This window comes from Electrophorus electricus, chromosome 15 (genome assembly GCF_041902795.1).
Source record: "Electrophorus electricus isolate QZ-2024a chromosome 15, ASM4190279v1, whole genome shotgun sequence".
Lineage (NCBI taxonomy): Eukaryota > Metazoa > Chordata > Actinopteri > Gymnotiformes > Gymnotidae > Electrophorus > Electrophorus electricus.
Window position 1 is genome coordinate 24042501 of NC_137511.1, and position 23456 is coordinate 24065956.

The 23456-nt window shown below is 43.3% G+C and overlaps 1 protein-coding gene across 2 annotated transcripts in view; it reads left to right on the forward strand.

Annotated features, from left to right (window-relative positions):
* kcnh4b (potassium voltage-gated channel, subfamily H (eag-related), member 4b) overlaps positions 1–21622 on the forward strand; it is a 58325-nt gene extending 36703 nt beyond the window's left edge. Inside the window, exons 11-17 of one of the 2 annotated variants that reach the window (XM_081697781.1) lie at positions 432–646; positions 905–943; positions 12015–12418; positions 12822–12910; positions 13544–13620; positions 14853–15183; positions 18101–21622. In XM_081697781.1, the coding sequence (XP_081553907.1) occupies positions 432–646; positions 905–943; positions 12015–12418; positions 12822–12910; positions 13544–13620; positions 14853–15183; positions 18101–18828 (1883 nt within the window). In that variant the 3' untranslated portion in view covers positions 18829–21622. The remainder of the gene's footprint in view (positions 1–431; positions 647–904; positions 944–12014; positions 12419–12821; positions 12911–13543; positions 13621–14852; positions 15184–18100) is intronic. The other variant, XM_027017672.3, reaches the window with a different exon arrangement.
* The last annotated feature ends 1834 nt before the right edge of the window (positions 21623–23456 follow it).

Below are 23456 nucleotides of genomic sequence, written 5' to 3' on the forward strand. Positions count from 1 at the left end.
TAAGCAGGTGATGAGGATCTGATGAACTGTCAACGATTGGATAAGTTAAATCTTCTGGAGACGAACTGCATGATGGGTACTGTAATTTGTTTGGGTGTCGGTGGTGTGACATTATCTTAGCAGAAGAAAGAAGATTTGTTCCTGAAGTGTGTTTGGATTGGTAGTTTCTCACCTGTTCTCTCTGAGTACTTTATCCAAGTTATACCAGGAGCTACCACTGAGCTAAGCCACATCTAATATAATATAATATAATATAATATAATATAATATAATATAATATATTTACTGCAATTTGCTTCAGTAAATAATTAATGAAGTGTTGTATTACAAATTAACCATTGTGATTGTAAATAACAGCTTGACACAGTGTTGATGTGATTACAGGAAAGGTGGATTTGATTGGTTCAGACACAGTGATCATGTCATTACAGGAAAGGGGGATTTGATTGGTTCAGACCTCCCAGGGCAGGATCATGTGATCAAAACGAACGCAGATGTGAAGGCACTTACATACTGTGATCTGCAGTATATAAGTGTGAAGGGCTTGAAGGAAGTTCTTGAACTCTACCCAGAATATGCCAGTCTGTTCACCGCCGACATCCACCATAACCTCACATACAACCTCAGAGAAGGCAGTGATGCTGAGGTGAGAGTCACACACACACACACACACACACACACACACACACACACACACACACACACACACACACACACACACACACACACACACAGACAGACAGACAGACAGACAGACAGACAGACAGACAGACACATAGATTTTGATAATAAGAGAGGGGGAGAATGTGTTTAAGCAAAAAAGGTTCTATAAAAATGTCCTATCCATCCATGTTTAATCCTTCTTCAGTTATGACATTTGCCACATTTGTGTTTTTGTTTCCAGGGTCTCACAGGGTTTCCAAGGTCTCCACGGTTTTCTCATGTAAGTGGGCTTACCTAAGTAATTAACTGTGTGTAGAGCATATCTTCAGTTTTCACACAGAACACTCATACACTGTACATCTAGTATGCCAAAAGGGTGAAGCCTAAAAAAAACATCTAATCAAATCAAATCAAAATGTATTTATATAGCACTTTTTGAAACAGATGTTGTCACAAAGCAGCTTTACAAATGTCCAAATCCAAACCCCCAGTGAGCAAGCCAAGGACAAGGAAAACGCCCTATAACACGAGGAAGAAACCTTGAAAGGAACCAAGGCTCAAGGGGGGGGGGGGGGGGGGGGGTATCCTCCTCTGGCTGACAATGGTCAACTTAAATAACAACTTAAAGAGAAAAATTAATGAAAAAATAAGCAATTAATGTCTAGTCCAACTTTCTACAGGTCCTAGTCCTGTCCCAAGGTGTGCATGTGTCAGAGACTCATTCCGCAAGAGAACATCCATTAAGGGCAATGGAGAGTAGTTGGCTGGAGTGGAGGTGTGGTGGGTCAGGGGGTGATAGGAGTAGCAATGGCAGCTGAGATGGGATGAGGCTCAGTAACATCACGTCATCAGGGGTAGCTGTACCTCAGCAGAAAGAGAGAATATATTTTTAGGCATGTCAGGTGTTTAAATTAGGGAACTATAATTTTTATACATGGACTCCGGCAGATCTAGCTATGGCAGCACAGATAAAAGGATAGAGCCAGAAGGAAACACAGGCATTAAGGCACCCTGGCACATCAGTACTCTGCCACTCCCAGTCAACAAACTTGAGTGGCAAAAGAGAGGTGAAGTGACAGCATCATAACATCCCAGTTTACCATAACTCTCAATGCCCATGGACCCCCAGATCTACACCTTTACCTAAGATGGTAAGTAGTTAATAAAATACCTGACTGTACAACATTGCCTTAAATATTGAGAATGTGTCTGAATCTTGAACATTTATCGGAAGGTTATTCCATAGTGCGGGAGCTTTATAGGAAAGGGCTCTTCCCCCTGTAATAGATTTTCCTATTCTTGGTACTAGTAAAGAGCTTTGATCTAAGCAGAAGTATTTTATTATCAATATGAAATTTTACTGGGAGCCAATATAAAGTAGCTAAGATAGAAGTGATGTGATCCAATTTTCTAGTTCTAGTAAGCACTCTGCTGCTGCATTTTAAACTAGCTGGCGCTTGTTTACACACTTAGTAGTACAGCCTGATAGTAAGGCATTACAGTAGTCCAATCTTGAAGTAATAAATGCATGGACTAGCTTTTCTGCGTCATGTGAGGAGAGCATGTTCCTAATCTTTGAAATGTTTCTTAGGTAGAGAAAGACAGTCCTAGAAATATTATTTACATGAGCTTCAAATGAGAGACTGGGATCTATAATAACTCCAAGATCTTTAACTGTTAGGGAAGATGTGATTGTGATACCACTGAGGTTCATTGAGTAATTAGAGAGTGAGGACCTAGCTCTCTCTGGGTCTAATAGAAGTACCTCTGTTTTGTCACTATTAAGTGAGAGAAAGTTCCTCAACATCCAGTGTCTGATGTCCTTTATGAATTCGCCAATAATACTAATCTGAAAATGGTTTGGCTGAGACATATAGCTGAATATCATCAGCGTAGCAGTGGAAACTAGCACAGTGTTTATGTATAATGTCACCTAGAGGTAGCGTATATAAAGAAAAAAGCAAAGGCCCTAGAACAGATCCTTGTGGGACACCATAGCTAACTTTGTTGTATGCTGAGAGGTCTCCATTTACATTAACAACCTGATAGGGCCCAGCTATATCAGATTTAAACCAGGAAAGGGCTGTTCCCCTAATCACAACATTTTTGAGTCTATCTAGTAATATGTTGTGATCTATAGTGTCAAATGCTGCACTCAGATCAAGCAATATAAGCAAAGAGACATAACCCTGGTCAGAAGCCAACAACATGTGTGTGAGTGTGTAAAAAAAAAAACAGAAACAAAAAGAGTAATATTTGTAAAGCGCCCTTGAGTTTGAGAAAGGCGCTATATAAGTGCAACTAATAATAATAATAATAATAATAATAACAATAATAACAGGTCATTAACTATTTCAATTAGTGCAGTTTCCGTACTGTAATTAGGCTTAAACCCTGACTGAAATACTTCATGGATCTGGTTCCAATTTAGATATGAGCTTAGCTGCTGAGCTACAGTATTTTCTAGGATCTGTCATGGTAGGCCCGTCCCATACCGGGAGGGACATGCCCATTCCAGATAGGGACCGTACCACTTACCTGCCCCGCTCTCAGTCACCTGTTTTTTAATGGGAGACACCTGATCCTCATTATATGTCTCCCTATATATATTCCTACAGGTGCTGAGGGAAAACTGCACATTAACGGCCATAACTACGTGTGCTTGTTGGTACGACTCTACTCATATCCAAGAGAATGAGTGTGAATTCTTTTTTAATTTGCTTTCATTGCCATGGAAAATAAAGAGCATATCAGCTCGACATCGCCTCTCACTTCCTCTGTGCCTCCAACATCACAGAATACGCAGCCACCAGGAAGCAACCCGAGCAGCTCTGACTGGGCTCACGTGTTAGCTGTCCAAATGGTGGCGCTGCATCAGCAGAAGCAGGAAATTGGGGAGCTCCGCTCGATGGTACAGACTCTCAGTCAGTATGTTAACCGCCTGGTCGTGAGCCCCGAACGAGGAGCAGGCCCCCCCGCTAATCCGCCTGTTCCTGAAGGGGTAAGGGGCTTGATCGCCACCCCCAAGGCGTATGGTGGAAATCCGGAAACACGTGAGGGATTCATTGTTCAATGCGAACTCTCTTTGGTTACCAGCCATGACTATCAGATCACGCCAAGGTTTCATTTGCGATCTCAAGGCTTATGGGTAAGGCGCACATCTGGGGAGCAGCTCTAGTTACCAATGAGTCACCATGAATGAATGATTAAGCCGGCTTCATTTGAGAACTACGAGCGGTTTTTGACCAGGCTTTGCGGGCAAGCACTGTTGCACCTAAGGCAAGCACTCAGCTCTGCTGCTGATTACGCCATGGAGTCCAGACCCTAGCCACGGGAATGCACTGGAACGAATCCGCGCAGATAGACCTGTTCCTGGGTGGCTTAAGGGCAGAGCTGCAGACAGAGCTAGCATGCAAACAGGAGGCTACCACTTTGAATGAGGTAGCGCACCTTGCCATAACCTACAACCGCCTCCTGCAGGAGCAACGCCATTATCTCCACCGGGATCCGCCACAACGGGAGGTAACCGTAACAGTTGGGTAGACCAACGCCTCAGAGCGCATGCAGTTGGACATAGCAGGGATACGACCCAGGACGGGAGAACACAAGAAAGGCAGCAATGCACTGAGTTGCTCCCCGACTCGCTCAATATTCAAATTGCCAGTAGAAGTGTCACACAAGGGCCGTTTACTTTCCACTTGACTCGGGGGCTGCGGGGAATGTTATGGACTGGGGTTTTGCGAAGAGGCTGGGGATAAAAGCCTTCACTCTCCCCTCCGCGCTAAGCATTCAGGCCCTGAGCGGCAGCCCGGTAGGCCCTGGCTACATCACCCATGTAACTCCATGTGTCCTCCTCATCACAGGAGGGGGACACATGGAATGCATTGCCTTTTTTCTCCTTCCCTCCCTCTTTCACCCTCTCAAATTAGGGCTGCTATGGCTGCGTGCTCACAATCCGCAAGTGATGTGGACTGAAAACCGCATCCTGCAGTAGGCACCATCATGCAACCAAAGGTGCTTCCCCACCAAGGATGTGCCGCTCAAGGTGACCTCAATAATGAGCCCTGGAGTGGAAAAGCAGGTCTCCATTCTCCAGGAGTAAGAGGACTTGGTGCAGGTCTTTAGTCCCATGAAGGCCACCCAGCTTCTGCCCCAACGGGACTGGGACTGCACTATTACCCTCAAGGAGGAGGTTGTACGCCCCCAGTGCAGAATCTATTCCCTCTCACAAGAGGAAGAGCAAGCGATGGATCAATACATCACAGTGGCACTGGACCAAGGGTACATCCGCCCCCTACCTCCCTGGCATTGGCCGGGGTCTTCTTTGTTAAGAAAAAGGACGGGGGCCTGAGACCATTCGTGGACTACCAAGGGCTCAACAAGCTACTGATTCCATACCTATATCCCCTTCCTCTGGTCCGAACAGCTGAGGGGAGCCAGGTACTTTACCAAGATGGACCTGCGGAGCGCCTACAATCTAATCCAGGTTGGAGAAGGGGATGAGTGGAATTCAGCACATCCAAAGGCCATTATGAGTATCTGGTCTTACCGTATGGTCTGGCCACAGCTCCGTCGATATTCCCGGCCTACATTAATGAAGTTCTCGGAGTTCTTGGGAGGACCCGTCATTGCTTATATTGACAACATCTAGTCCTGCTCCTGGAACCAACATGTGCGCGATGTGTGGGCCGTGCTCTGGACCTTACTGCAGAACCTGCAAGGCTGAGAAGTGTGTTCCACTGGAAGGAGGTTAGCTTCCTGGGTTATATCATCCAGGAGGGGAGTGTACGCATGCAACCAGGCAAGGTAAAGGCAGTATTGGCTTGGCCGAGACCACTCACATGTAAGCTGCTACAGCGTTTTCTAGGTTTTGTGAACTTCTATCGTAGGTTTATCAAATGCTTTATTTCGCTGGTGAAGCCTCACGGATCAACTCCAGGGACTGGCTAGGAAAATCGGATGGACCACCGAGGTGGAGTGAGCCTTCAAGGAGCTCAAGAACATTTTCTCCACAGTGCCAGTGTTACAACAACCAGACCCAGAAAGACCATTTGTGGTGGAGGTAGATGCTTCTGACATAGGGGTAGGCACCATACTGTCACAACACACTGGAGAGAGAGGAGGTCTGAGACCAATTGCATACTTCTCCTGGAAGCTAAGTCTGGCAGAACAAAACTACCACATTGGGGACCGTGAACTACTAGTGATGAAACTCGCTTTAGAGGAGTGGAAGCATTGGCTTGAGGAAGCAAGGCACCCCTTCGCAGTGTTCACTGACCACAAAATGCTCAAAAATCCTGGTGGTCGATCTTTTTCTCCAGGTTCAGGTTCTTCCAGAGCAGACACACGCTCCCAGCATTACAACTCGGAGGCCCGACCAACAAGTTTGGAACCTGTTCTCTCCCCCTCATGCTTTCTGGTTTCTCTAGAATGGGATTTAGACTGACAAATGGAGGCAGCCAAGCCACATCTGCAATGTCCACCCAATCTCCTCTATGTGCCGCTTAAGCATCGGGGCTGACTCATTACGTGGGCACATACATCAGTGGGAATGGGACACCCAGGTGCTACTCGCATAGCACAGCTGATAGGGGCATGCTATTGGTGGCCTGCGATGAACAAGGACGTGGTGAAGTATGTGGCTTCTTTCCTGCACCCGCAGCAAAATACCACGCGTTCCACCCGCAGGTAAGCTACTCCCTCTGCCTACCCCCCTCTGTCCATGGTCCCACATAGTTGTAGACTTTATTACTGACTTACCTGTCTGAGGGCAACACTGTTATCCTGACCATAGTCAAGAAGTTCTCCAAGATGGTCTGGTTCATCCCTTTTAGTTCATCTCATGCTGGAGACAGCCGATCTACTGTTCCGGCAGGTCTTCAGGCAGTTTGGGTTACCTAAGGACATCGTTTTGGACAGAGGCCCTCAGTTCATGTCTCATGTCTGGAAGGAACTGCTCAGTAAGCTCAACATCACGGTCAGTCTAACGTCCAGCTACCACCCACAGACCAACGGACAAGTTGAAAGAGTCAACCAGGAACTAGGTAAGTTCTTCCGGCTATACAGCCAACAACATCCTGAGATGTGGAGCACATACCTCCCATGGGTGGAGTGCTCTCAGAATTAGCTACACCACAAAGGAACTGGTCTAATGCCTTTTGAGTGCATCCTAGGGTACCAATTGCCACTCTACCCCTGGAACGCCCCTGCTTGAGACCAGCCGGCTGTGGAAAAGTGGTGTAAAGAGAGCAAAAAGATCTGGGAGGAGACGCATCAGTGACTATGCAAGGCTATTGTGGCTTACAAGAGGAAAGCGGATGGGGGACACAGGGAATATGCACATGGACAAAAAGTTTGGGTTACAACCAGGGACGGCCGCGCTGGCACTACTGGCAAGCTGGCCGCAAGGTATGAAGGCCCATACACCATCACAGACAAGATTAACAGGGTGACCTACAAGATTGGCCTAAGAGGGAGCAGTAGGGCATCCCAGGCCTTTCATGTGTCAGCACTGAAGCCCGTGAGGGAAGGCCCCCTGGCCGTGGAGGGCGGTTCCTCGGGTGACCCCCCTCCACCTCTGGAGGTGGAAGGGGCTCCGTCTTACAAAGTGTGGACCCTGCTAGATTCCCAGAGGAGAGGGAAGGAACTGCAATACCTCATGGACTGGGATGGGTATGGCCTGGAAGAGCATAGTTGGGTCCCAGCCTCCCAGATTTTGGACCCCGAGGTCATCGCCTCCTTCCATAGGCTGTGCCTTCTTAAGCCTGCCCCGTGTCAGCAGGTCACCTGAGTTCCAGGAGACTGGCGGGGTCTTCGGCAGAGGTTCTGTCACAGTAGGCCGGTCCCAAACCGGGGGGGACACGCCCATTCCAAACAGGGACTGTACCACTTACCTGCCCCGCTCTCAGTCACCAGTTTTTTAATAGGAGACACCTGATCCTCATGATGTGTCTCCCTATATATATTCCTACAGGTGCTGAGGGACAACATTGCACATTAAGGGCCCGTCGGTACGACGCTACTCATATCCAGATTGAATGTGACTTCTATTTCCATTTGCTTTCATTGCCATGGAAAACAAAGAGCATATCAGCTCGACATCGCCTCTCACGTCCTCTGTGCTGTCAGTGTTACAGGATCTTGGAAGTAAATGGAAGGTTTGAGATCAGCCTGTAATTTGACAGCTGTCAAGGTTAGATTTTTGATAAGTGGTCTAATTACTGCTAATTTCAATGATTTCTGAATGTAGCCAAGGTTCAAGAAGGAGTTTATTAAATTTAGTAAAGGTTCAATTACTTCAGGTAGGACCTCCTTTAGAAAGTGTGTGGGCAGTCAATCTAGTAAGCAAGTGGAGAATTTTGAGCGAGAGATCAGAGATGTAAGTTCTGGCCCTTGGGTCAGTGTGAAGGATTCTAGAATCATTTTTGGCTTGGTTGTTCTGATCCCTAAGTAGCGGCCCAATGTCATGTTAATATTCTTAATGTTATCTCTAATGTGCTTATTTTTCTCGTTGAATAAATTCATGAACTCATTACTACTGTGTGATGTTGCAATCTGAGCATTGGTGTCAGTCTTATTCCTAGTTAGATGTGCAATTGTAAAAAAGAAATCCAGGATTATTTATTTTCTATTAGGGTCGAAAGATAAGATGTTCGAGCAGTAATAAATGCTTTTCTATACTTGAGAAGGCTCTCCTTCCATGCAAGCTGGAAGACTACAAGCTTAGTGTGGCACCATTTATGTTCTATTTTTCGAGTGTTTTGTTTAAATTGCGAATGTGATCATTACACCAAGGTTGTTGTTTTTTTCCCTAATTTTATTTTCAGTGGAGCAACATCATTGAGTATACAGCAAAATACTGATTCTAAGCATTCGGTTATTTGATCAAGTTCCGTGGGGTTTGAGGGTATTCTAGTCAAAAATGATGTGACAATGAGATTCACAATAAATCTAGGTGCAGTAGCTGACGTGATCATGCGTCTGGTATGGTCGTGAGGCAAGGTTACTATATTGTGGCTCATACGTAGTTCAAATGAAATTAGGGAATGGTCTGAGATGGCATCTGACTGGGACAGTGTTCTCTGTCTACACCGTATGTCAGTACTAATTCAAGTGTATGTCCATCAGAGTGTGTGGGTTCTCTTAGACATTGGATGAAATCAATTGATTCTATTATAGAGCTAAAGGCTGAGCTCAGAGGGATTTGAGGACTGAAACTGAATATTGAAATCACCAACAATAATGGCTCTTTTTACTAGTGTGACTACATTAGAAAGGAAATCTGCAAATTCCTCAATAAATTCTGAGTAGGGTCCTGGTGGCCTGTAGATGCCAATTAGTGGAAGAGGCTGGGTGTGCTTCTTATTGCTGGCTACATCATTTATGGTAGTAAAGATCATTTCAAAGGACTCAATCATAATCACCTTTCTGGATCATGCCTAATGTGTCCGTATAAATAACTGCAATGCCGCCTCCACGTCCAATTAGGCAAGGGAGGTGTACATAGCTGTAGCCAGAAGGACACACTTCATTTAAAGCTATGTACCCATTTCACTTGATCCAGGTTTCTGTTAGGCAAGGTACATTAAATCTATGATCTGTTAGGATTTAATTTATCATGAGTGCTTTAGATGTTAGGGATCCAACATATAGTGAACCCAGCTTGAGATAAAAGGTGCAGGCAGTGTTCTGTGAATCAGTTACTTTAATACTAATTATGTTAAGGCATGTTTTTCTTTGTTTTCTGTATTTCTGCTTAGCTCAGGCAACAGACACAGTGTCAATATGATTAACTTTGTCACGTAGCGACCAGCAGACAGTTGGTTTAGCTTCTTTGTCTGTTGCCTGGCCTCTGCTCTGGATTGTCATAGATTAACTAGGTCTGTCATGAGACTATGTCTTATGTTACAGGAAAGGAGAGCAGCACCATCCCTGGTAGGATGGATACCATCCCTCCCTAAAAGGCCAGGCTTGCCCTTGAATGTGTTCCAATTATCAATAAACCCCACATTGTTTTGTGAGCACCACTTGGACATCCAACATTTCAGTGAAAATAACTGGCTGTATGTTATATCGCTGCGCTGCATTGGGATTTGACCAGCGCATACTAAAGCATCGGACATTTCATTAGCTAATTGACACACCTCTTAAATATTATTTTTAGTAATCTGTGACTGATGAAGGCATATATTAGTTCTTCACATAGGAGCTAATATCTTAGAGAACCTATGCTTGCCTAAAACCTTAATATTACCTGCAATGTCCAGTGCCCTGGCCCCTGGTATACAGCTAACTACTGCTGCTGGCATCCCTAAAGGCCTATCTAACTTCATGTGTCGCAATATAGAATCCCCTATAACCAGAGCTCTTTCAAAAAGCTTCTCAACGGGTGCCTGGCTGAGTGGGGCAAACCTGTTTGACATGCGAATTGGGGATGTGTAGTGCTCCCATGGGCAAATAGAAGCTCGTCTATTTCACTGTAACATCTCCTATTCACCCCGCTGCGAGGGCTGTAGTGCCAGACTTGAGGGCTTGCTAGCTTCCCCTAAGGCATCCAGAGCTTGTACTTCTAGATCCTCGATAGGTCTAACACTTTCTAAGGTATGGATGTGCACTTTTATTGCTAGAATCTTCTCTGTCGGACTAGTAATTTAATCTACATGTCTGCAAATAAAACTATCGCTAACGACAGAGGAAGAATAACTAAACATGTTGTACTCAGCACACAGAAGGAACATGGAAGCCATGATGGAAAAGCAAAATGTTAATGTTACTTACGTTTTTGGTAGTTCTTTGGATGTAGTTTATGATGATAAAGTAGTTTTCAATGACTGATGGAAGTTGCCAGTTTCCAGGTAGAATGTAGTTAAGTCCAAAGAAAAAAATTGATAAACACTTAGAGAGCAGTAAGAACTAGTACACCGAAGCACTCGTGTTGGTGTGAAACAGTTTCAAAAACAGGAAGCCACACGTAGTATGTGCTTATGTCCAAGGGGCGTGCCTTAAAAGTCATCTCTACCAACCGTATCTTGCTCTCCACATTCAGGAACCAACAAGCTGTTCCATGGGTCTTTTCGTGCATTCTGATTGGTGATGGTCGGTGATGGTCCTTGATGCTGCAATGTAGTACAGTATTACTCATTGAATACACAGTATTACTCACTGAATACACAGTATTACTCCTTGAATACATATTACTCACTGGGGATGCTCATTTGGAGGGCTGGACCACTGTAGCAGTCAAGGTGACCTGTTTCTTAAAGCAGTGTGGACTGTGTTGTTCTGGGGTTGTAGTGGTAGATCTGTTTCTTGGGGCAGTGTAGACTGTGCGGTTCTGGGGTAGTAGTGGCAGGTCTGTTCCCTGGGGCAGTGTGGACTGTGCGGTTCTGGGGTAGTAGTGGTAGGTCTGTTCCCTGGGGCAGTGTGGACTGTGCAGTTCTGGGGCTGTAGTGGCAGGTCTGTTTCTCGGGGCAATGTGGACTGTGTCATTCTGGGATTATAGTGGAAGGTCTGTTTACTGGGGCAGTGTGGACTGTGTCATTCAGGGGACTGTGTTCTGGATGGTGGAGCCCTGTGAAACTTCTCCTTGGTTATTCCTCTCCCTCTGGGCACACCTCCTGAACTGGGTCAACCACTTTTTAAAATATATACATTTTCTAGCTGCCAGGGTTGAGAACCTCAGCTTCAGTGACCTCCTTCATTTAGTACAGCTCAGTACACATTTAAAGCCCTATTTGAATAATCAGACAAACTTTAGGGCACCACAGAACAGTGCAGAAAAGTAGACCAGCACAACATATTACATCTCAGTACATCTCAGTAGAACATAGTATATGTCACTATAACCTAGTACATTCCAGTATGGCCAAATGCATTGATTACATGCAATGCAACCCAGTACATCTTAGGACAACCCAATAAATCCCATACAATGCAGTATATCCCAATATAACCTAGTAAATTCCAGTACAACCTAGTACAACCCAATACAAACCAGTACATACTAATAAAGCCCAATCTTAGTACAAACCAATTCAACCAAGTACATTCCAATACAGTCCAATACAATTTAATACAGCCCAATAAAACCCAGTACAACCCAGTACAGCCCAGTGAAGAACAGTCTTATTCATTAAATTAATTTGGGAATTTTTGGGAAACACTGACAACCTAAAAGTTGAATTTAAGTATAACAGTAATTAAGTTTGCAAGCTGCTCAGGACTTTGTCCTCAAGGCTATATGACATTGCATAATTTTTCATGTCAATGTATATTGTTAATTGCTGTTAATTTGGATTAAGATTAAAATTAGATTAAGATTGTTCTTATTCCTGTTTTTCCTTCAATTTTAGAACAGCCACGTTGAATCGAGTGCATTGTTAGAAAAGCATTCCTCCATCGCAGAAACAGGCAGTGATCCAGACAACTATTGCATCTCACCCACGTCGAGTTCTCACCGGAACCTTCCCCTGCCCACTTTGAACAGCCCTGTGCGGCGGACCTCGCTGGGGAACCTCCTGGGTGACGAGCTTCGGCAGTTCAATGCTTTGCGACACTGTCGCTCGCCCCTTAGAAGGAGCTACAACAGCTCATCGCCCAAAGAGCAGCCCAAATCAGAGCACCAGCCTCTCACCACACCTTCCACTCCTCTGAGCAGCAACTGGTGCAGTGAGACGCAGGCGGGAAGTGCAGCCCGCAAACCCAACAAACTCCTGATCCCAACCCTGAGCTGCAGACCCCCGGACCTCAGCCCACGGTACAAATCAGCAGAACCACTGGCACTAGCAGCACATCTGAATGTATTTATGTAACACACTGGAGAATACTACACTATACAGCATACCATAAATGGACCAGTTCAGCCAGCCCACAACATGGAAACCCACATTATAAACTTGTCCCCAAAATGTTTTTAGTTATCATGACAAATGTATATGCTAAACAAAAAGGTTAATGTCAAACATATACAGGATACACAATCAGGGATTGAGTGTTATGCACATCGATGGTAAAGGTATTAGATGGAAACATTCTGATGTAATACATGATGTTTCTTTAGAAGCAGGACATTTTGTTCAGAGGTTTTTATAAACTACCAGTTTGGCAATGTACGTTTGTCTGTGTTACTAATCTGCCCATATGTGTGTGGTTTCTAACAGGGTAGTTGATGGGATTGAGGATAATGGACGTATGTTCCACTTCAGTGCTGAGACCAGTGCCCCTAGTGTCACTGTGCCGGGCTCCATAGGTAAGAATGTCTCAGAGCTGTGACTCCAGAACATGTCAGAGCGATGACTTCTGGACATCTCATAGTAGTTGCTCCAGGATGTTGCAGAGCGGTGGCTCCTAATCTCATGGGGCTATATAAAACTCCTAAATGTCTTGGTTCTGAGCTGGAGACTTCAGTGAGATATTTAAGAGCAGGGAAAGCAGTACAATATGCAGGCCAGGGCACTCTCAGACCAGGCCTGGTGAAGAGTCACTCAACAACTCTGGTATGTGTTCAAAATACTGGCCCATGTAATGAGATTCATTAAGTTAACAAATGCAACTATAATTATAATATCCTAAACCAGCACATTTAGTTTCATAAATGAAGCATCTGATAAATATAGCACCAAAAAAAGAAATGCAAACCTACTTTTCCATTTGGCAACAACAATACACACATCTCACAAACCTTTGAAACTAAACCCCACAAAATTGTTAAGCGGGTTAATGTTCATTGGGACACTACACTGGTGACAAAGGTATCTGAGGACAAGAGAAGCTCTCTCAGACCAGGAGGACAGAGAGGAGGGGTGTGGCACCGCAAAGCTGCTGTGAAGTAGGTTTGAGCTACTACTGAGAGTTCCCTTTTCCTTGATTTTCTGTCACACAGATTCCATGCGGGTGAATACCAGCCTTTTCCAGGAGACAGAGGAGGTGAGACAAACTATCTACCAACTGAACAAAAAGGTAAACACACAAGCACACACAAAGTTGATCAAACTGCAAGTTAACAAATTTATTTATTTATTCAGTTTATTGTTATTTGTTTAATGTGTTTGGGAAAGTGCAACTATTTATTATTTATTAGAATGGGAAATGATGTCAGCAATTTGAACTGCACACAGATGGACCCAGCCATATTCTGCTATAGGGGGCCATAAGTAACTTTCAGATGCACACCTTGTGTCCTTCTCACACACACACACGCACACACACACACACACACACACACACACACACGCACACACACACACAGACAAGCAGACGTGCTAGGTAGTCAGTGAGGCCCTGCATTAATGAAGACACAGGGGGTGCTTCTGCACTGCAGATAAAACTGAGGAAGTGCTGACTTCATGATCTGCCAAAAACATACTGCTCTCCTCGCCTCCTGCTCCCCCTCTCCTCCCTCCTCCATTCCTCTGCTTCTCCCATTTATGTCCCCCTGCCCTACTCTCCTGGGCTTTGTTTCTGAAATAGAAACAGGTCTTGTCTTTGCACACATAGCATGGAGAAGCACTGCAGAATCTGATGATCTGTTAGAAGGTTCTGAATAAGGGTTTTGGATAAAGTCAAAGTTTATATAGTTTATTTATAGTTTATTTATTTATATAGTGCTTTTTTTATTTATACACAAAGCAGCTATACACATGTCTGAGTCCAAGTCCCCAGTGAGCAAGCCAGATATAACAGTGACAAGGAAAAACTCTGTAGAGTATGAGGAAGAAACCCTCAGATTCAAAGGATGTCAGCCCATCCTCCTCTGACTGACAATGAACACTACAATAGCAAAAATATAAACAATAAAGAGTAGAATAATCAGTGAGAGAAAAAGAAAAATAATAATAATAATAAAAAAAAAAGAAATAAGCAATAAATGTCTATTCCGGTTTTCGTGAAGGCATTGTATGGTTTTGACGGTGTTTGTGTGTCTGAAACCCATCTTCCATGAGGACATCTGTCAAGGGCAATGGAGAAGTAGTTGGCTGGGGTGGAGGTGTGGTGGGCTACAGCAGGGAGGCAACGGGGGAAGCCATCGCAGCTGAAATGGGTTGAGGTTCTAGGATAGGGGTCTGCATGTGAGGTCTGGGTAAGGGCAAACAGTTATTCACACTAGCAGTATGAATCTGTTCTATACAGATTATGGTCTATCAGCCCATTTAGCCTATTTACCTGATAGGTGTCCTTTGCTCCATTCCCAGATGGGGAGTCTGAACCAGGAAGTAGGTCAGCTGACTAAGGACCTCCATGACATGATGCACCTGCTGCAGGTGCAGATGGCATCGCAGCATTACACCACCTCTCTCTCCACCTACTCTTATGGTGTGCACATGCTGTCCAACCCCACCAACAGCACACCTCTGGCCTACAGCATCGGTGCCAACTCACACCTGCAGCCTGAGGCACACAGCTGTCACCAGCAGGGGGAGTCCTACCACACAGGCCAAGAGCACCACTGCCAGGGCGAACACACGCTTACTGAGAACATCAGCCACCAGGGTTCAGGCATGTGGAGCCATGGTAAAAGCCACTGTATGAATTATAAACTTCATAGTTCCTTCCTATCTCAGCCACAGTCATCACTATAGAGTCCTGGCCAAAAGTTTTGAGACTGACACAAATTTTGGTTTTCACAAAGTTTACTGCCTTTTTTTTTAGATCCTTTTGTCAGGTGTTTATATGGTATAAGTTTCATACATTTTTTTCTTAACTTTTTATTGACAAATACATCCAGTTTAAGCAAAGACTTAATATTTACAGTGTTAACCCTTCTTTTTTAAGATTTATGCAGTTCACGTTGGTATGCAGGATATCAGCTTCTGGGCAAAATTTTGTCTGATTGCAACCCATTCTTGCCTAATCAGTGCTTGGAGTTGATCACAGTTTGTTTTTTTTCCACCGTCTTTTTGAGGATTGACCACAGTTTCTCAATGGGATTGAGATCTGGGGAGTTTCCTGGCCATGGTCCCAAAATTTCAATGTTTTCTTCACCGAGCCACTTGGTTACCACTTTTACCTCGTGACATGGTGCTCTGTCATGCTAGAAAAAGCATTGTTCATCAAATTGCTCCTGGATTGTTGGCAGATGTTGCTCTTGGAGGATGTTTTGATACCATTCCTTATTCATGGCATTGTTCTTAGGCAAAACTTTGAGCAAAGCCACTCCCTTGAATGAGAAGCAACCCCACACATGAATGGTCTCAGGATGCCTCACTGTTGGGATTACACAGGACTCATGGTATCGCTCACCTTTTCTTCTACGGACAATCATTCATCCAGAGGCCCCAACCGTCTGAAGGGGGCTTTAATAGAGAAATCAACTACTCCAGTCTGCTGCAATCCAAACCCTATACTTCCTGCAGAATATCAGTCTGTCCTTGATATTGTTCTTGGAGAAAAGTGGCTTCTTTGCTGCCCTTCTTGACACCAAGCCATCCCCCAATAGCCTTTGCCTCACTGTGCGTACAGATGCACTCACACCTGCCTTCTGCCATTCCTAAGTAAGCTCTGCACTGAGGGTGACCCGATTTCGTAGCTGCATCCTCTTTAGGAGAAGGTCCTGGCACTTTCTTGACATTCTTGGGTACCCTGAAGCCTTCTTCACTGGAATTGAACCTCTCTCCTTGAAGTTCTTGATGATTCGATAAATGGTTGATTTAGGTGCTATCTTACAAGCAGCAATGTCCTTGCTTGTGAAGCCCTTTTGATGCAATGAAATGATGACTGCATGTGTTTCATTGGCGGTAACCATGGTTAACAGAAGAAAATGTCAAACACCACCACCATTTTAAAGCAACCAGTCTGCTTTTCTAATCAGTATGACAGTGATATTATCTGCCTTGTCCTAGCTAACACTTTCTCCTGAGCTAACGATAAGATCACTGAAATGATGTTAGCAGGCCATTTTGTGGCAGGGCTGAAATGTAGTGACTGGAATGCAGTTGTTTTTTTGATTAAGTTCATTTTCATGGCAAGGAATGACTTTGCAATTAATTGCAATTCATCTGATCACTCTTCACAATCTAGAGTCATTGCAAATTGCCACCATAAAAAGTGAAGCAGCAAACTTTGTGAAAACCAAAATTTGTGCTAGTTTCAAAATTTTGCCCAAGACTATACATCACTACCTGGCTTTTTCGAATTCACTGTATATAGATAAATATGTACACAAAGCCATATTTGTAGAAATGTACTGCTAATAATCTCCTAGTTTTTCTCTCACTTTATTAGAAACATGTTATCTTCTGCCTACACTCACTGACCACATCATTAGGTCCACCTGTCTTTTAGGTGCATTTTACAGGTGTAAAATGGATGTAAAGGGTCAAAGTTAAGGTCAAGTTTATTTATAAAGTTCTTTTTAGAACACATTTTGTCACAAAGCAGCTTTACAAATGTATGCGTCCAGATCCATAATGAGATGACAGTGGTAAGGAAAAACTCCCTGGGTGGAATTAAGGAAGAAATCCTGGGAGAACCAAGACTCATAACGGAATCCATACTCCATTGACCGGCCCAGCTAGTACCAGTCCATACTTTATTCGGATATTTTTAGTCTGAGTAGCCACTTCAGTGTAGATATGGAGCCTCAATTACTCCAGTGGGTCTGGAGTAGATGGGCCTTTTACTCCAGTGGGCTTAGGGTGGGTGGAGGGTGACCACAGTCCTGAGGGCTCCCTGAGATATTGCATTCCACCTACATCATCATCACAAGCATCAGTGAATGCAAAACGTGGCTGGACGTCAGCGTCAACATCTCAGATGATCAGAAAACTGTATGACCAGGGGCTCCAAGCTCGGTACCTTTATATGCAGAAGGCTAACTGAAAGCTTGAGTGAATAAGAAGGTCTTAAGCCTAGATTTCAAAGTTGGGTGTACAGTTCCAATCTGTAGCTAATTTGTTGATGTGCTCAGCATATCTACCCGCAATCATTAGTGGTCAGTTTCAGTGTATACTGGATGGTATTTGACTAGATGGTATTTGAATGGATGGTAATTAACTAGATGGTATTTGACTGGATGGTATTTAGGTGGTGGGCCATTCCCAGCACTGCAGGCACACTGACATGGTAGTGGCGCAGTAATGTGTGTTGTGCTGATACATGCTTATTAAGCACAATAATGCATTAACACATGCTTATTAAGCGCATTAGTATAGGACAGAGCATGGCAAAAAAAATTGTGCATGGCCATAGACTGGCTGCAAAATATAACCGTACAGTGTTTATAACTGTATAGTGTTTCTAATAATTGTTTGTAATAAATTGGGTGATGAGTGGTTACATTTCTTTATGCAGGAATACAACTGTTCAACTGTTCATTCACTAAACTAGTTTATTAACTGAATCACCCTACTCACTTTTAATATATTAAATCATGTTGTTCGTTTTCTAAATCACACTGTTTACCACCCCACTATGTATTTACTAACCCCTGGTGTTCATGTAGCAGGTACAGGTAGTACGGGAATGTCTGAGCAGACAGACAGTGAAGAGCAGCTCCGCCTTCAGCTAACTCCTGCTCTGAGCAGCAACGATGCTGTCTCCTGCAAGTGGAGCTCTGTCAGCACAACCACCTCCTCCTACTGCAGTCACCATCAGCACTCACACCCCACCTCCACCCTCCTCAAGATCAATCCAGGTCCCAAGGGTGTAGTGGAACAGGACAGCCAAGCAGGGCTGGAGGAGGCTGCTCCACCCCATGGCCTCTCTGAGCCTGTGCTGTGTGTGCTGCCCCCTCCAAATTCAGACCACCTGCACATTCTTTCCAGCATGCCCAAGTCCACACGGTCACTGCTGACAGCCAGCCACCCATGCCCCGCCATACCCAACTCGGCACCAGCTCTGACTGAACAGAACCTGGGTTCAGTCATCGCCTGTGCCGACAGCCACATTCCAGACACTTCCAGCCTCCTAGACGAATACGGCAAGGCCTCCATGTGGCTGTCAGAGCGTTCCCCACCTCCCCCCCGGCTGGGCTCTGGAGCTGTGGACCTCCCTCTGGGTGACCTGAGCAGAGGGGAGCACACAAGTCGCGAGTGCCTGCTGGCAGAGCAAGGATCCACGGAGAGCCATGACAGCGACACTTCGGGCTCCCAGTCCAGAAGGTCCAGCACAGAGACACAATCTCAGACCCAGGGTTCAGAAACATCCTGGTGCCTGGACCTGATACACTGATTGCACTGATTGCAAGGGAAATTTACAGTAAAGAAATTTTGGTTTGCAGTGATTGTTTTGCAATTTTGCAGTTACTTGTTAATACTTTGGAATCATGTGTGGTCCTATCCTTACAAATGACTGTAAAACTATGCAATATGCATGTGAGCTGTGCATTATTACTTACTATCTTAATATTCAGTATACCACAAAATATCTAGCCATTGATATTTCATATTTGCTGTGGTAAACTGAAAGCAAATTATATCTATCGAGGGTGTTAATGAACCCTTTGGGCATTTTGTAAAGAGGATTGCTAACACAAACAATCCATCATAGCATTCAACTGTAGCATTCACTAGTTGTTCCAGACTAGGGCCACATTTGAGCTATATTTTTTTTTAATGTAACATAGTTTATGTTATGTATGTATCTCTTACCTTTCTGCATGGTAAAGTTTATTGATTGTTTTTCCTAAGGAAAAGATTCATAACTGAAATATGTTAACATTACATGAGCATGATGAGTAGGATATCTGAATAACATCCAAGTGCTTCACAGATACCATATGACTACTATTTAAATAGACCATTTCCAAGAAAAAGAAACTTTTGGTTTGTTAAAACTGAGCTCCCAAACTCTCTGATAACAAGTTACAAGTTCACATAAAACTTTCTTTGGTCCTTAGAGCAAAGGTAAAACACATGCATAAGACTTTCTTCATAAGTGAAATCTTACATACCCCAACCCAGTTTTTTTTTAAATTTTTTTATTTTTTTTTATTGTTACAGTGTAACAATACTGAGTTCACAGATGTAATTGATCTTCTCAATACCAAAGTTTAGTTTATAAAACATTTAGAGATACAATAGCAAGTTGTAATAATGTAGGAAACCATAAGATTCTACAAACTTTCCTTTTCAGCATAATCCAAAAATAATCTTAGTGTTTATTAAAGAAACTTAGATTTATTCTGAACTGTTATGGTCTAAACCCTGTATAAATGACAATAAACAAAATCCAGAGTGCAAAGATAAAGGCTGCTATAACAGATGACATACACAATATAAAGGGTACAGATCACTTCTATCACAAAGCATTAATATTATTATACATGATATACTGATATAGAATGTTCCTAGTAAATGAAGCCCCTACATGCTCCTATCTGATAAGTGCAGAGGAAGTGCAGTTTCACGCAGTAATCAAAGACAGCTCTGTGAATCATTAAACAGAAATAAGTTATCAAACCTACTAATATTAATCATTTACAATTCATAGGAGAATGTTTGAATGGTACACCTTCTAAACTATTATTCACTTAAAAACATAATTGTTATTTAAAAACTTAAGTTAATAGAAACAAATACATTATTTCCCAGTCTAAAAACTTAACAGATCTGCTTTTCAGATTTGGCTTCTGGAATTAATTTTTATACAGTGTTCCACAGTAAAACAGCCAGCTGTCCATATTCCATACAGGACTAAACCATTACTGCAGAAGTGTAAAACATTATATACAATGTCAAGTAAGATTCATTCATGTTTTATCTTTTTATCCCTGTGAAATCTTCTGTGCAGTCTTTCTCCCAGAATGTTTCAGAACTCTGTTCCTCAGGAGGCTGTCTTAAACAGTTTGGCTGAGAGCAGAGTAAGTATAATTCACATCTTACACCATTTCACGCTGGTCTACTTTACATGCATGAATTATTAAAAAGGAGTCATTATTGGTGAGGAATGTTGTGAAGGAATTTTAAAATATGGCTTACACCACAGATGTCATGAAGCAATAATAGGATGAGGGACGTGGAGAGAGAATGAACTCCCTTATATGGAACATGTGCTCTATAACATGCTTCCTCTTATGTAACATGCTCTGTTAAACAGTAAACCCTAGTCCACCCCCTACACACAGCTTCTTACTGTTTTCAAGCATTTTCCCCATTAAAACAATTTTTTTTGTTAATTTTTAAATAAAAATAGAACCTAAATGAGATTAACTGAGTTAGAAGCAAGTCCTCAGGAAAATGTGACAGTTAAATGATCAGTGTTAAAAGAATCGCTACCAGTTATTCCGGTAAGATACAGGTGTGAATTTACCACTTTTTTGCCTCAAGAGCAAAAGAAGCTTCGCAGTAGTGTTACTTTAAGTCATTTAAGTTGAACCAAAAATGTTCAGAATTTTTTTCTTATGAAAAACTAAATGTATATCTGCAATGAAATTAATAATATTTCTTCCCTTTAAACAGTTTGGCCACATTCTTTCATTAAGAAACTCCATAGTAGCATGCTTTCATGGTTAATTTTGTTGTAATTTTAGTGAAGTGCTATCAGGTATGCATTCATATACATGACTTTGTAACTTGCTGTTATTGTCAGTGAACAATCTGACATTTTGCTTGAGTTGCCTAAACCTGACCCTGACCCTAACTTGAAAATGATATGTTTTACTTTTTATCTGTAAACCAAATGGTAACTTGGTATCCATTCACCTTGTGGAACTAGGACTGCATTTGAACCATGCCATAATCTCTCTTATGCCTGATGAAGCAGACTGACTACTGTTCTTTGCTTGATGATAACATTCATAGATGAGTCCCTTATAACTGTAGCACTGTTTGCAGATTATCTTTATACAAGCACTGGTATATTTTGTGAAGAATTCTAATTACCTTTATCACTATACTCATATCAACTAGTTAGTTGCATATTTGCATGACAGTTTCCCTCTGCTCATTATTTTGAGTTTTAGCATGTGGTTTGAACAATTCTAAAATCACATTTGTTACAATAAAATCTGTAGTTGGTCACTGAATCATTTTCCTATTTTACAAAGTCATGGAGTATTCATGAACAAATATCTGTGCATAGAGGGGTAGTGAATATATTTGTGCGTGGAGAGGTAGAGAATGTGTGTGTGTGTGTGTGTGTGTAAAGAGGTTAGAAAAGTGACTATATGTGCATATTGTAAAGGGGTGGGAAATAAGTGCGTGTGTAGTGTGTGTACATAGAGGTGTGGATAATGTGTATGTAGGGGCAAATATATGTGTGTATAGGATAAGGGAATAAAAGTGTGTGTCTGTGTGTGTGTGTGTAGATTGAGGTGTGATAAATCCTGTGCCTTCAGCACACATGGATTAATGAATTCCTGAGAGAAAACAAAGGGGGTGCCTATTATAAAAGCTAATATCAACAAGGCAAAACACTAACTACACCACCATAGCCACACCAAGACTAACTACACAACCACCACAACACCAAGAGTACTAAAATGAAAATAATAAACTCTATATTTATGAAATTGGGAATCAAGACCCAATAAACCCTAGCACCAAGCTCAGCACCAGAGCTGTTGACTTGAGACTGAAGATCATGGCTAAGCTGGACGGACTACCAAGACCAAGTAAATTACCAGAAAGGCTGGTGGAAGGGTGAATGACTATCACTGATATATGCACAGCAACGGTGATGCTTGGCTACAAGATGTACATCAAGGAGCAGTATTCTCCGTCGAGGAGGAGGTTGGAGGCCAAGATAAAAGTCACACACAGAGAGAAGTTAGCCACATATCAGAAATGCAGAAAGGTGTGATGAAGGTACCTGAGAGGTACAACAAGCTATCCATACCTGAGGCCTTGGAGACTGCCAAGCAAAGAGCTCTGGCTGCCCACCTGAGGAGGTACACAAGAGAAGTAGAAGACAGGAGAATACACAGGCTGTTCTCACATGAGCCAGCCAAAGTGTGCTCTCAGTGGAGAACAGACCCACCAAAGCTGGAAACTGAAAAATACTGGAAAAGCGTGTGGGAGAAGGAAGCATCACACAATGACAATGCCCAGTGGATAGAGAACCTTAGCGCAGACCACAGCAATCTCCTTGAACAGAATGAACTTCCATATGGGCTGAAGAAGCTAACTGCACTCTATGCACCAGGTAGAACAAATGGACCAACTGATAACAGATGGAACCCACCCTGAATGGTTAGATGAAGGCTGGATAGTCCTGATTCTAAAAGGACCCCCAGAAAGGAACAGTTCCATCCAACTACTGGCTGATAGCCTGCCTCTGCACAACATGGAAGCTCCTGTCAGACATCCTTGTGGCGAAGATCAATAGGCACTTGGCTCAATACATGAGTAGGGCCCAGAAAGGCATTTGCAAGAACATCAAAGGAGCCAAGCACCAGCTAGTGCTGGATAAAACAATGACTGAATAGAATAATAGACCTATGATTCAATGCCCCACGCATGGAACCTGGAATGCTTGAGACTGTATAATCAAGAGGACTCTATAAGCCTTCAAGAACTCATTGGGGCCATGGAAGATAACCATAGAGCACAATTTTAAACCAATTGCACGAGTCACCATCAAGTGCGGGATTTACCAAGGAGATGCCCTGTCCTCGCTGCTGTTCTGCATAGGCCTGAACCCCCTCAGTGAGATCATCACCAAGAGTGGCTATGGATACTGGCTAAGAAATGGAACAACCATCAGCTACCTCCTCTACATGGACGACAGCACGTTGTATGCCAGAAGTGACCCACTAATCCATCTCACCAGGATATACAGAAATGACATCGGAATGTGGTTACAGGTGGTTACAAGGAGATCGAAGGTAGCTAGAACAGAGGGGATTGTACTACCAGAAG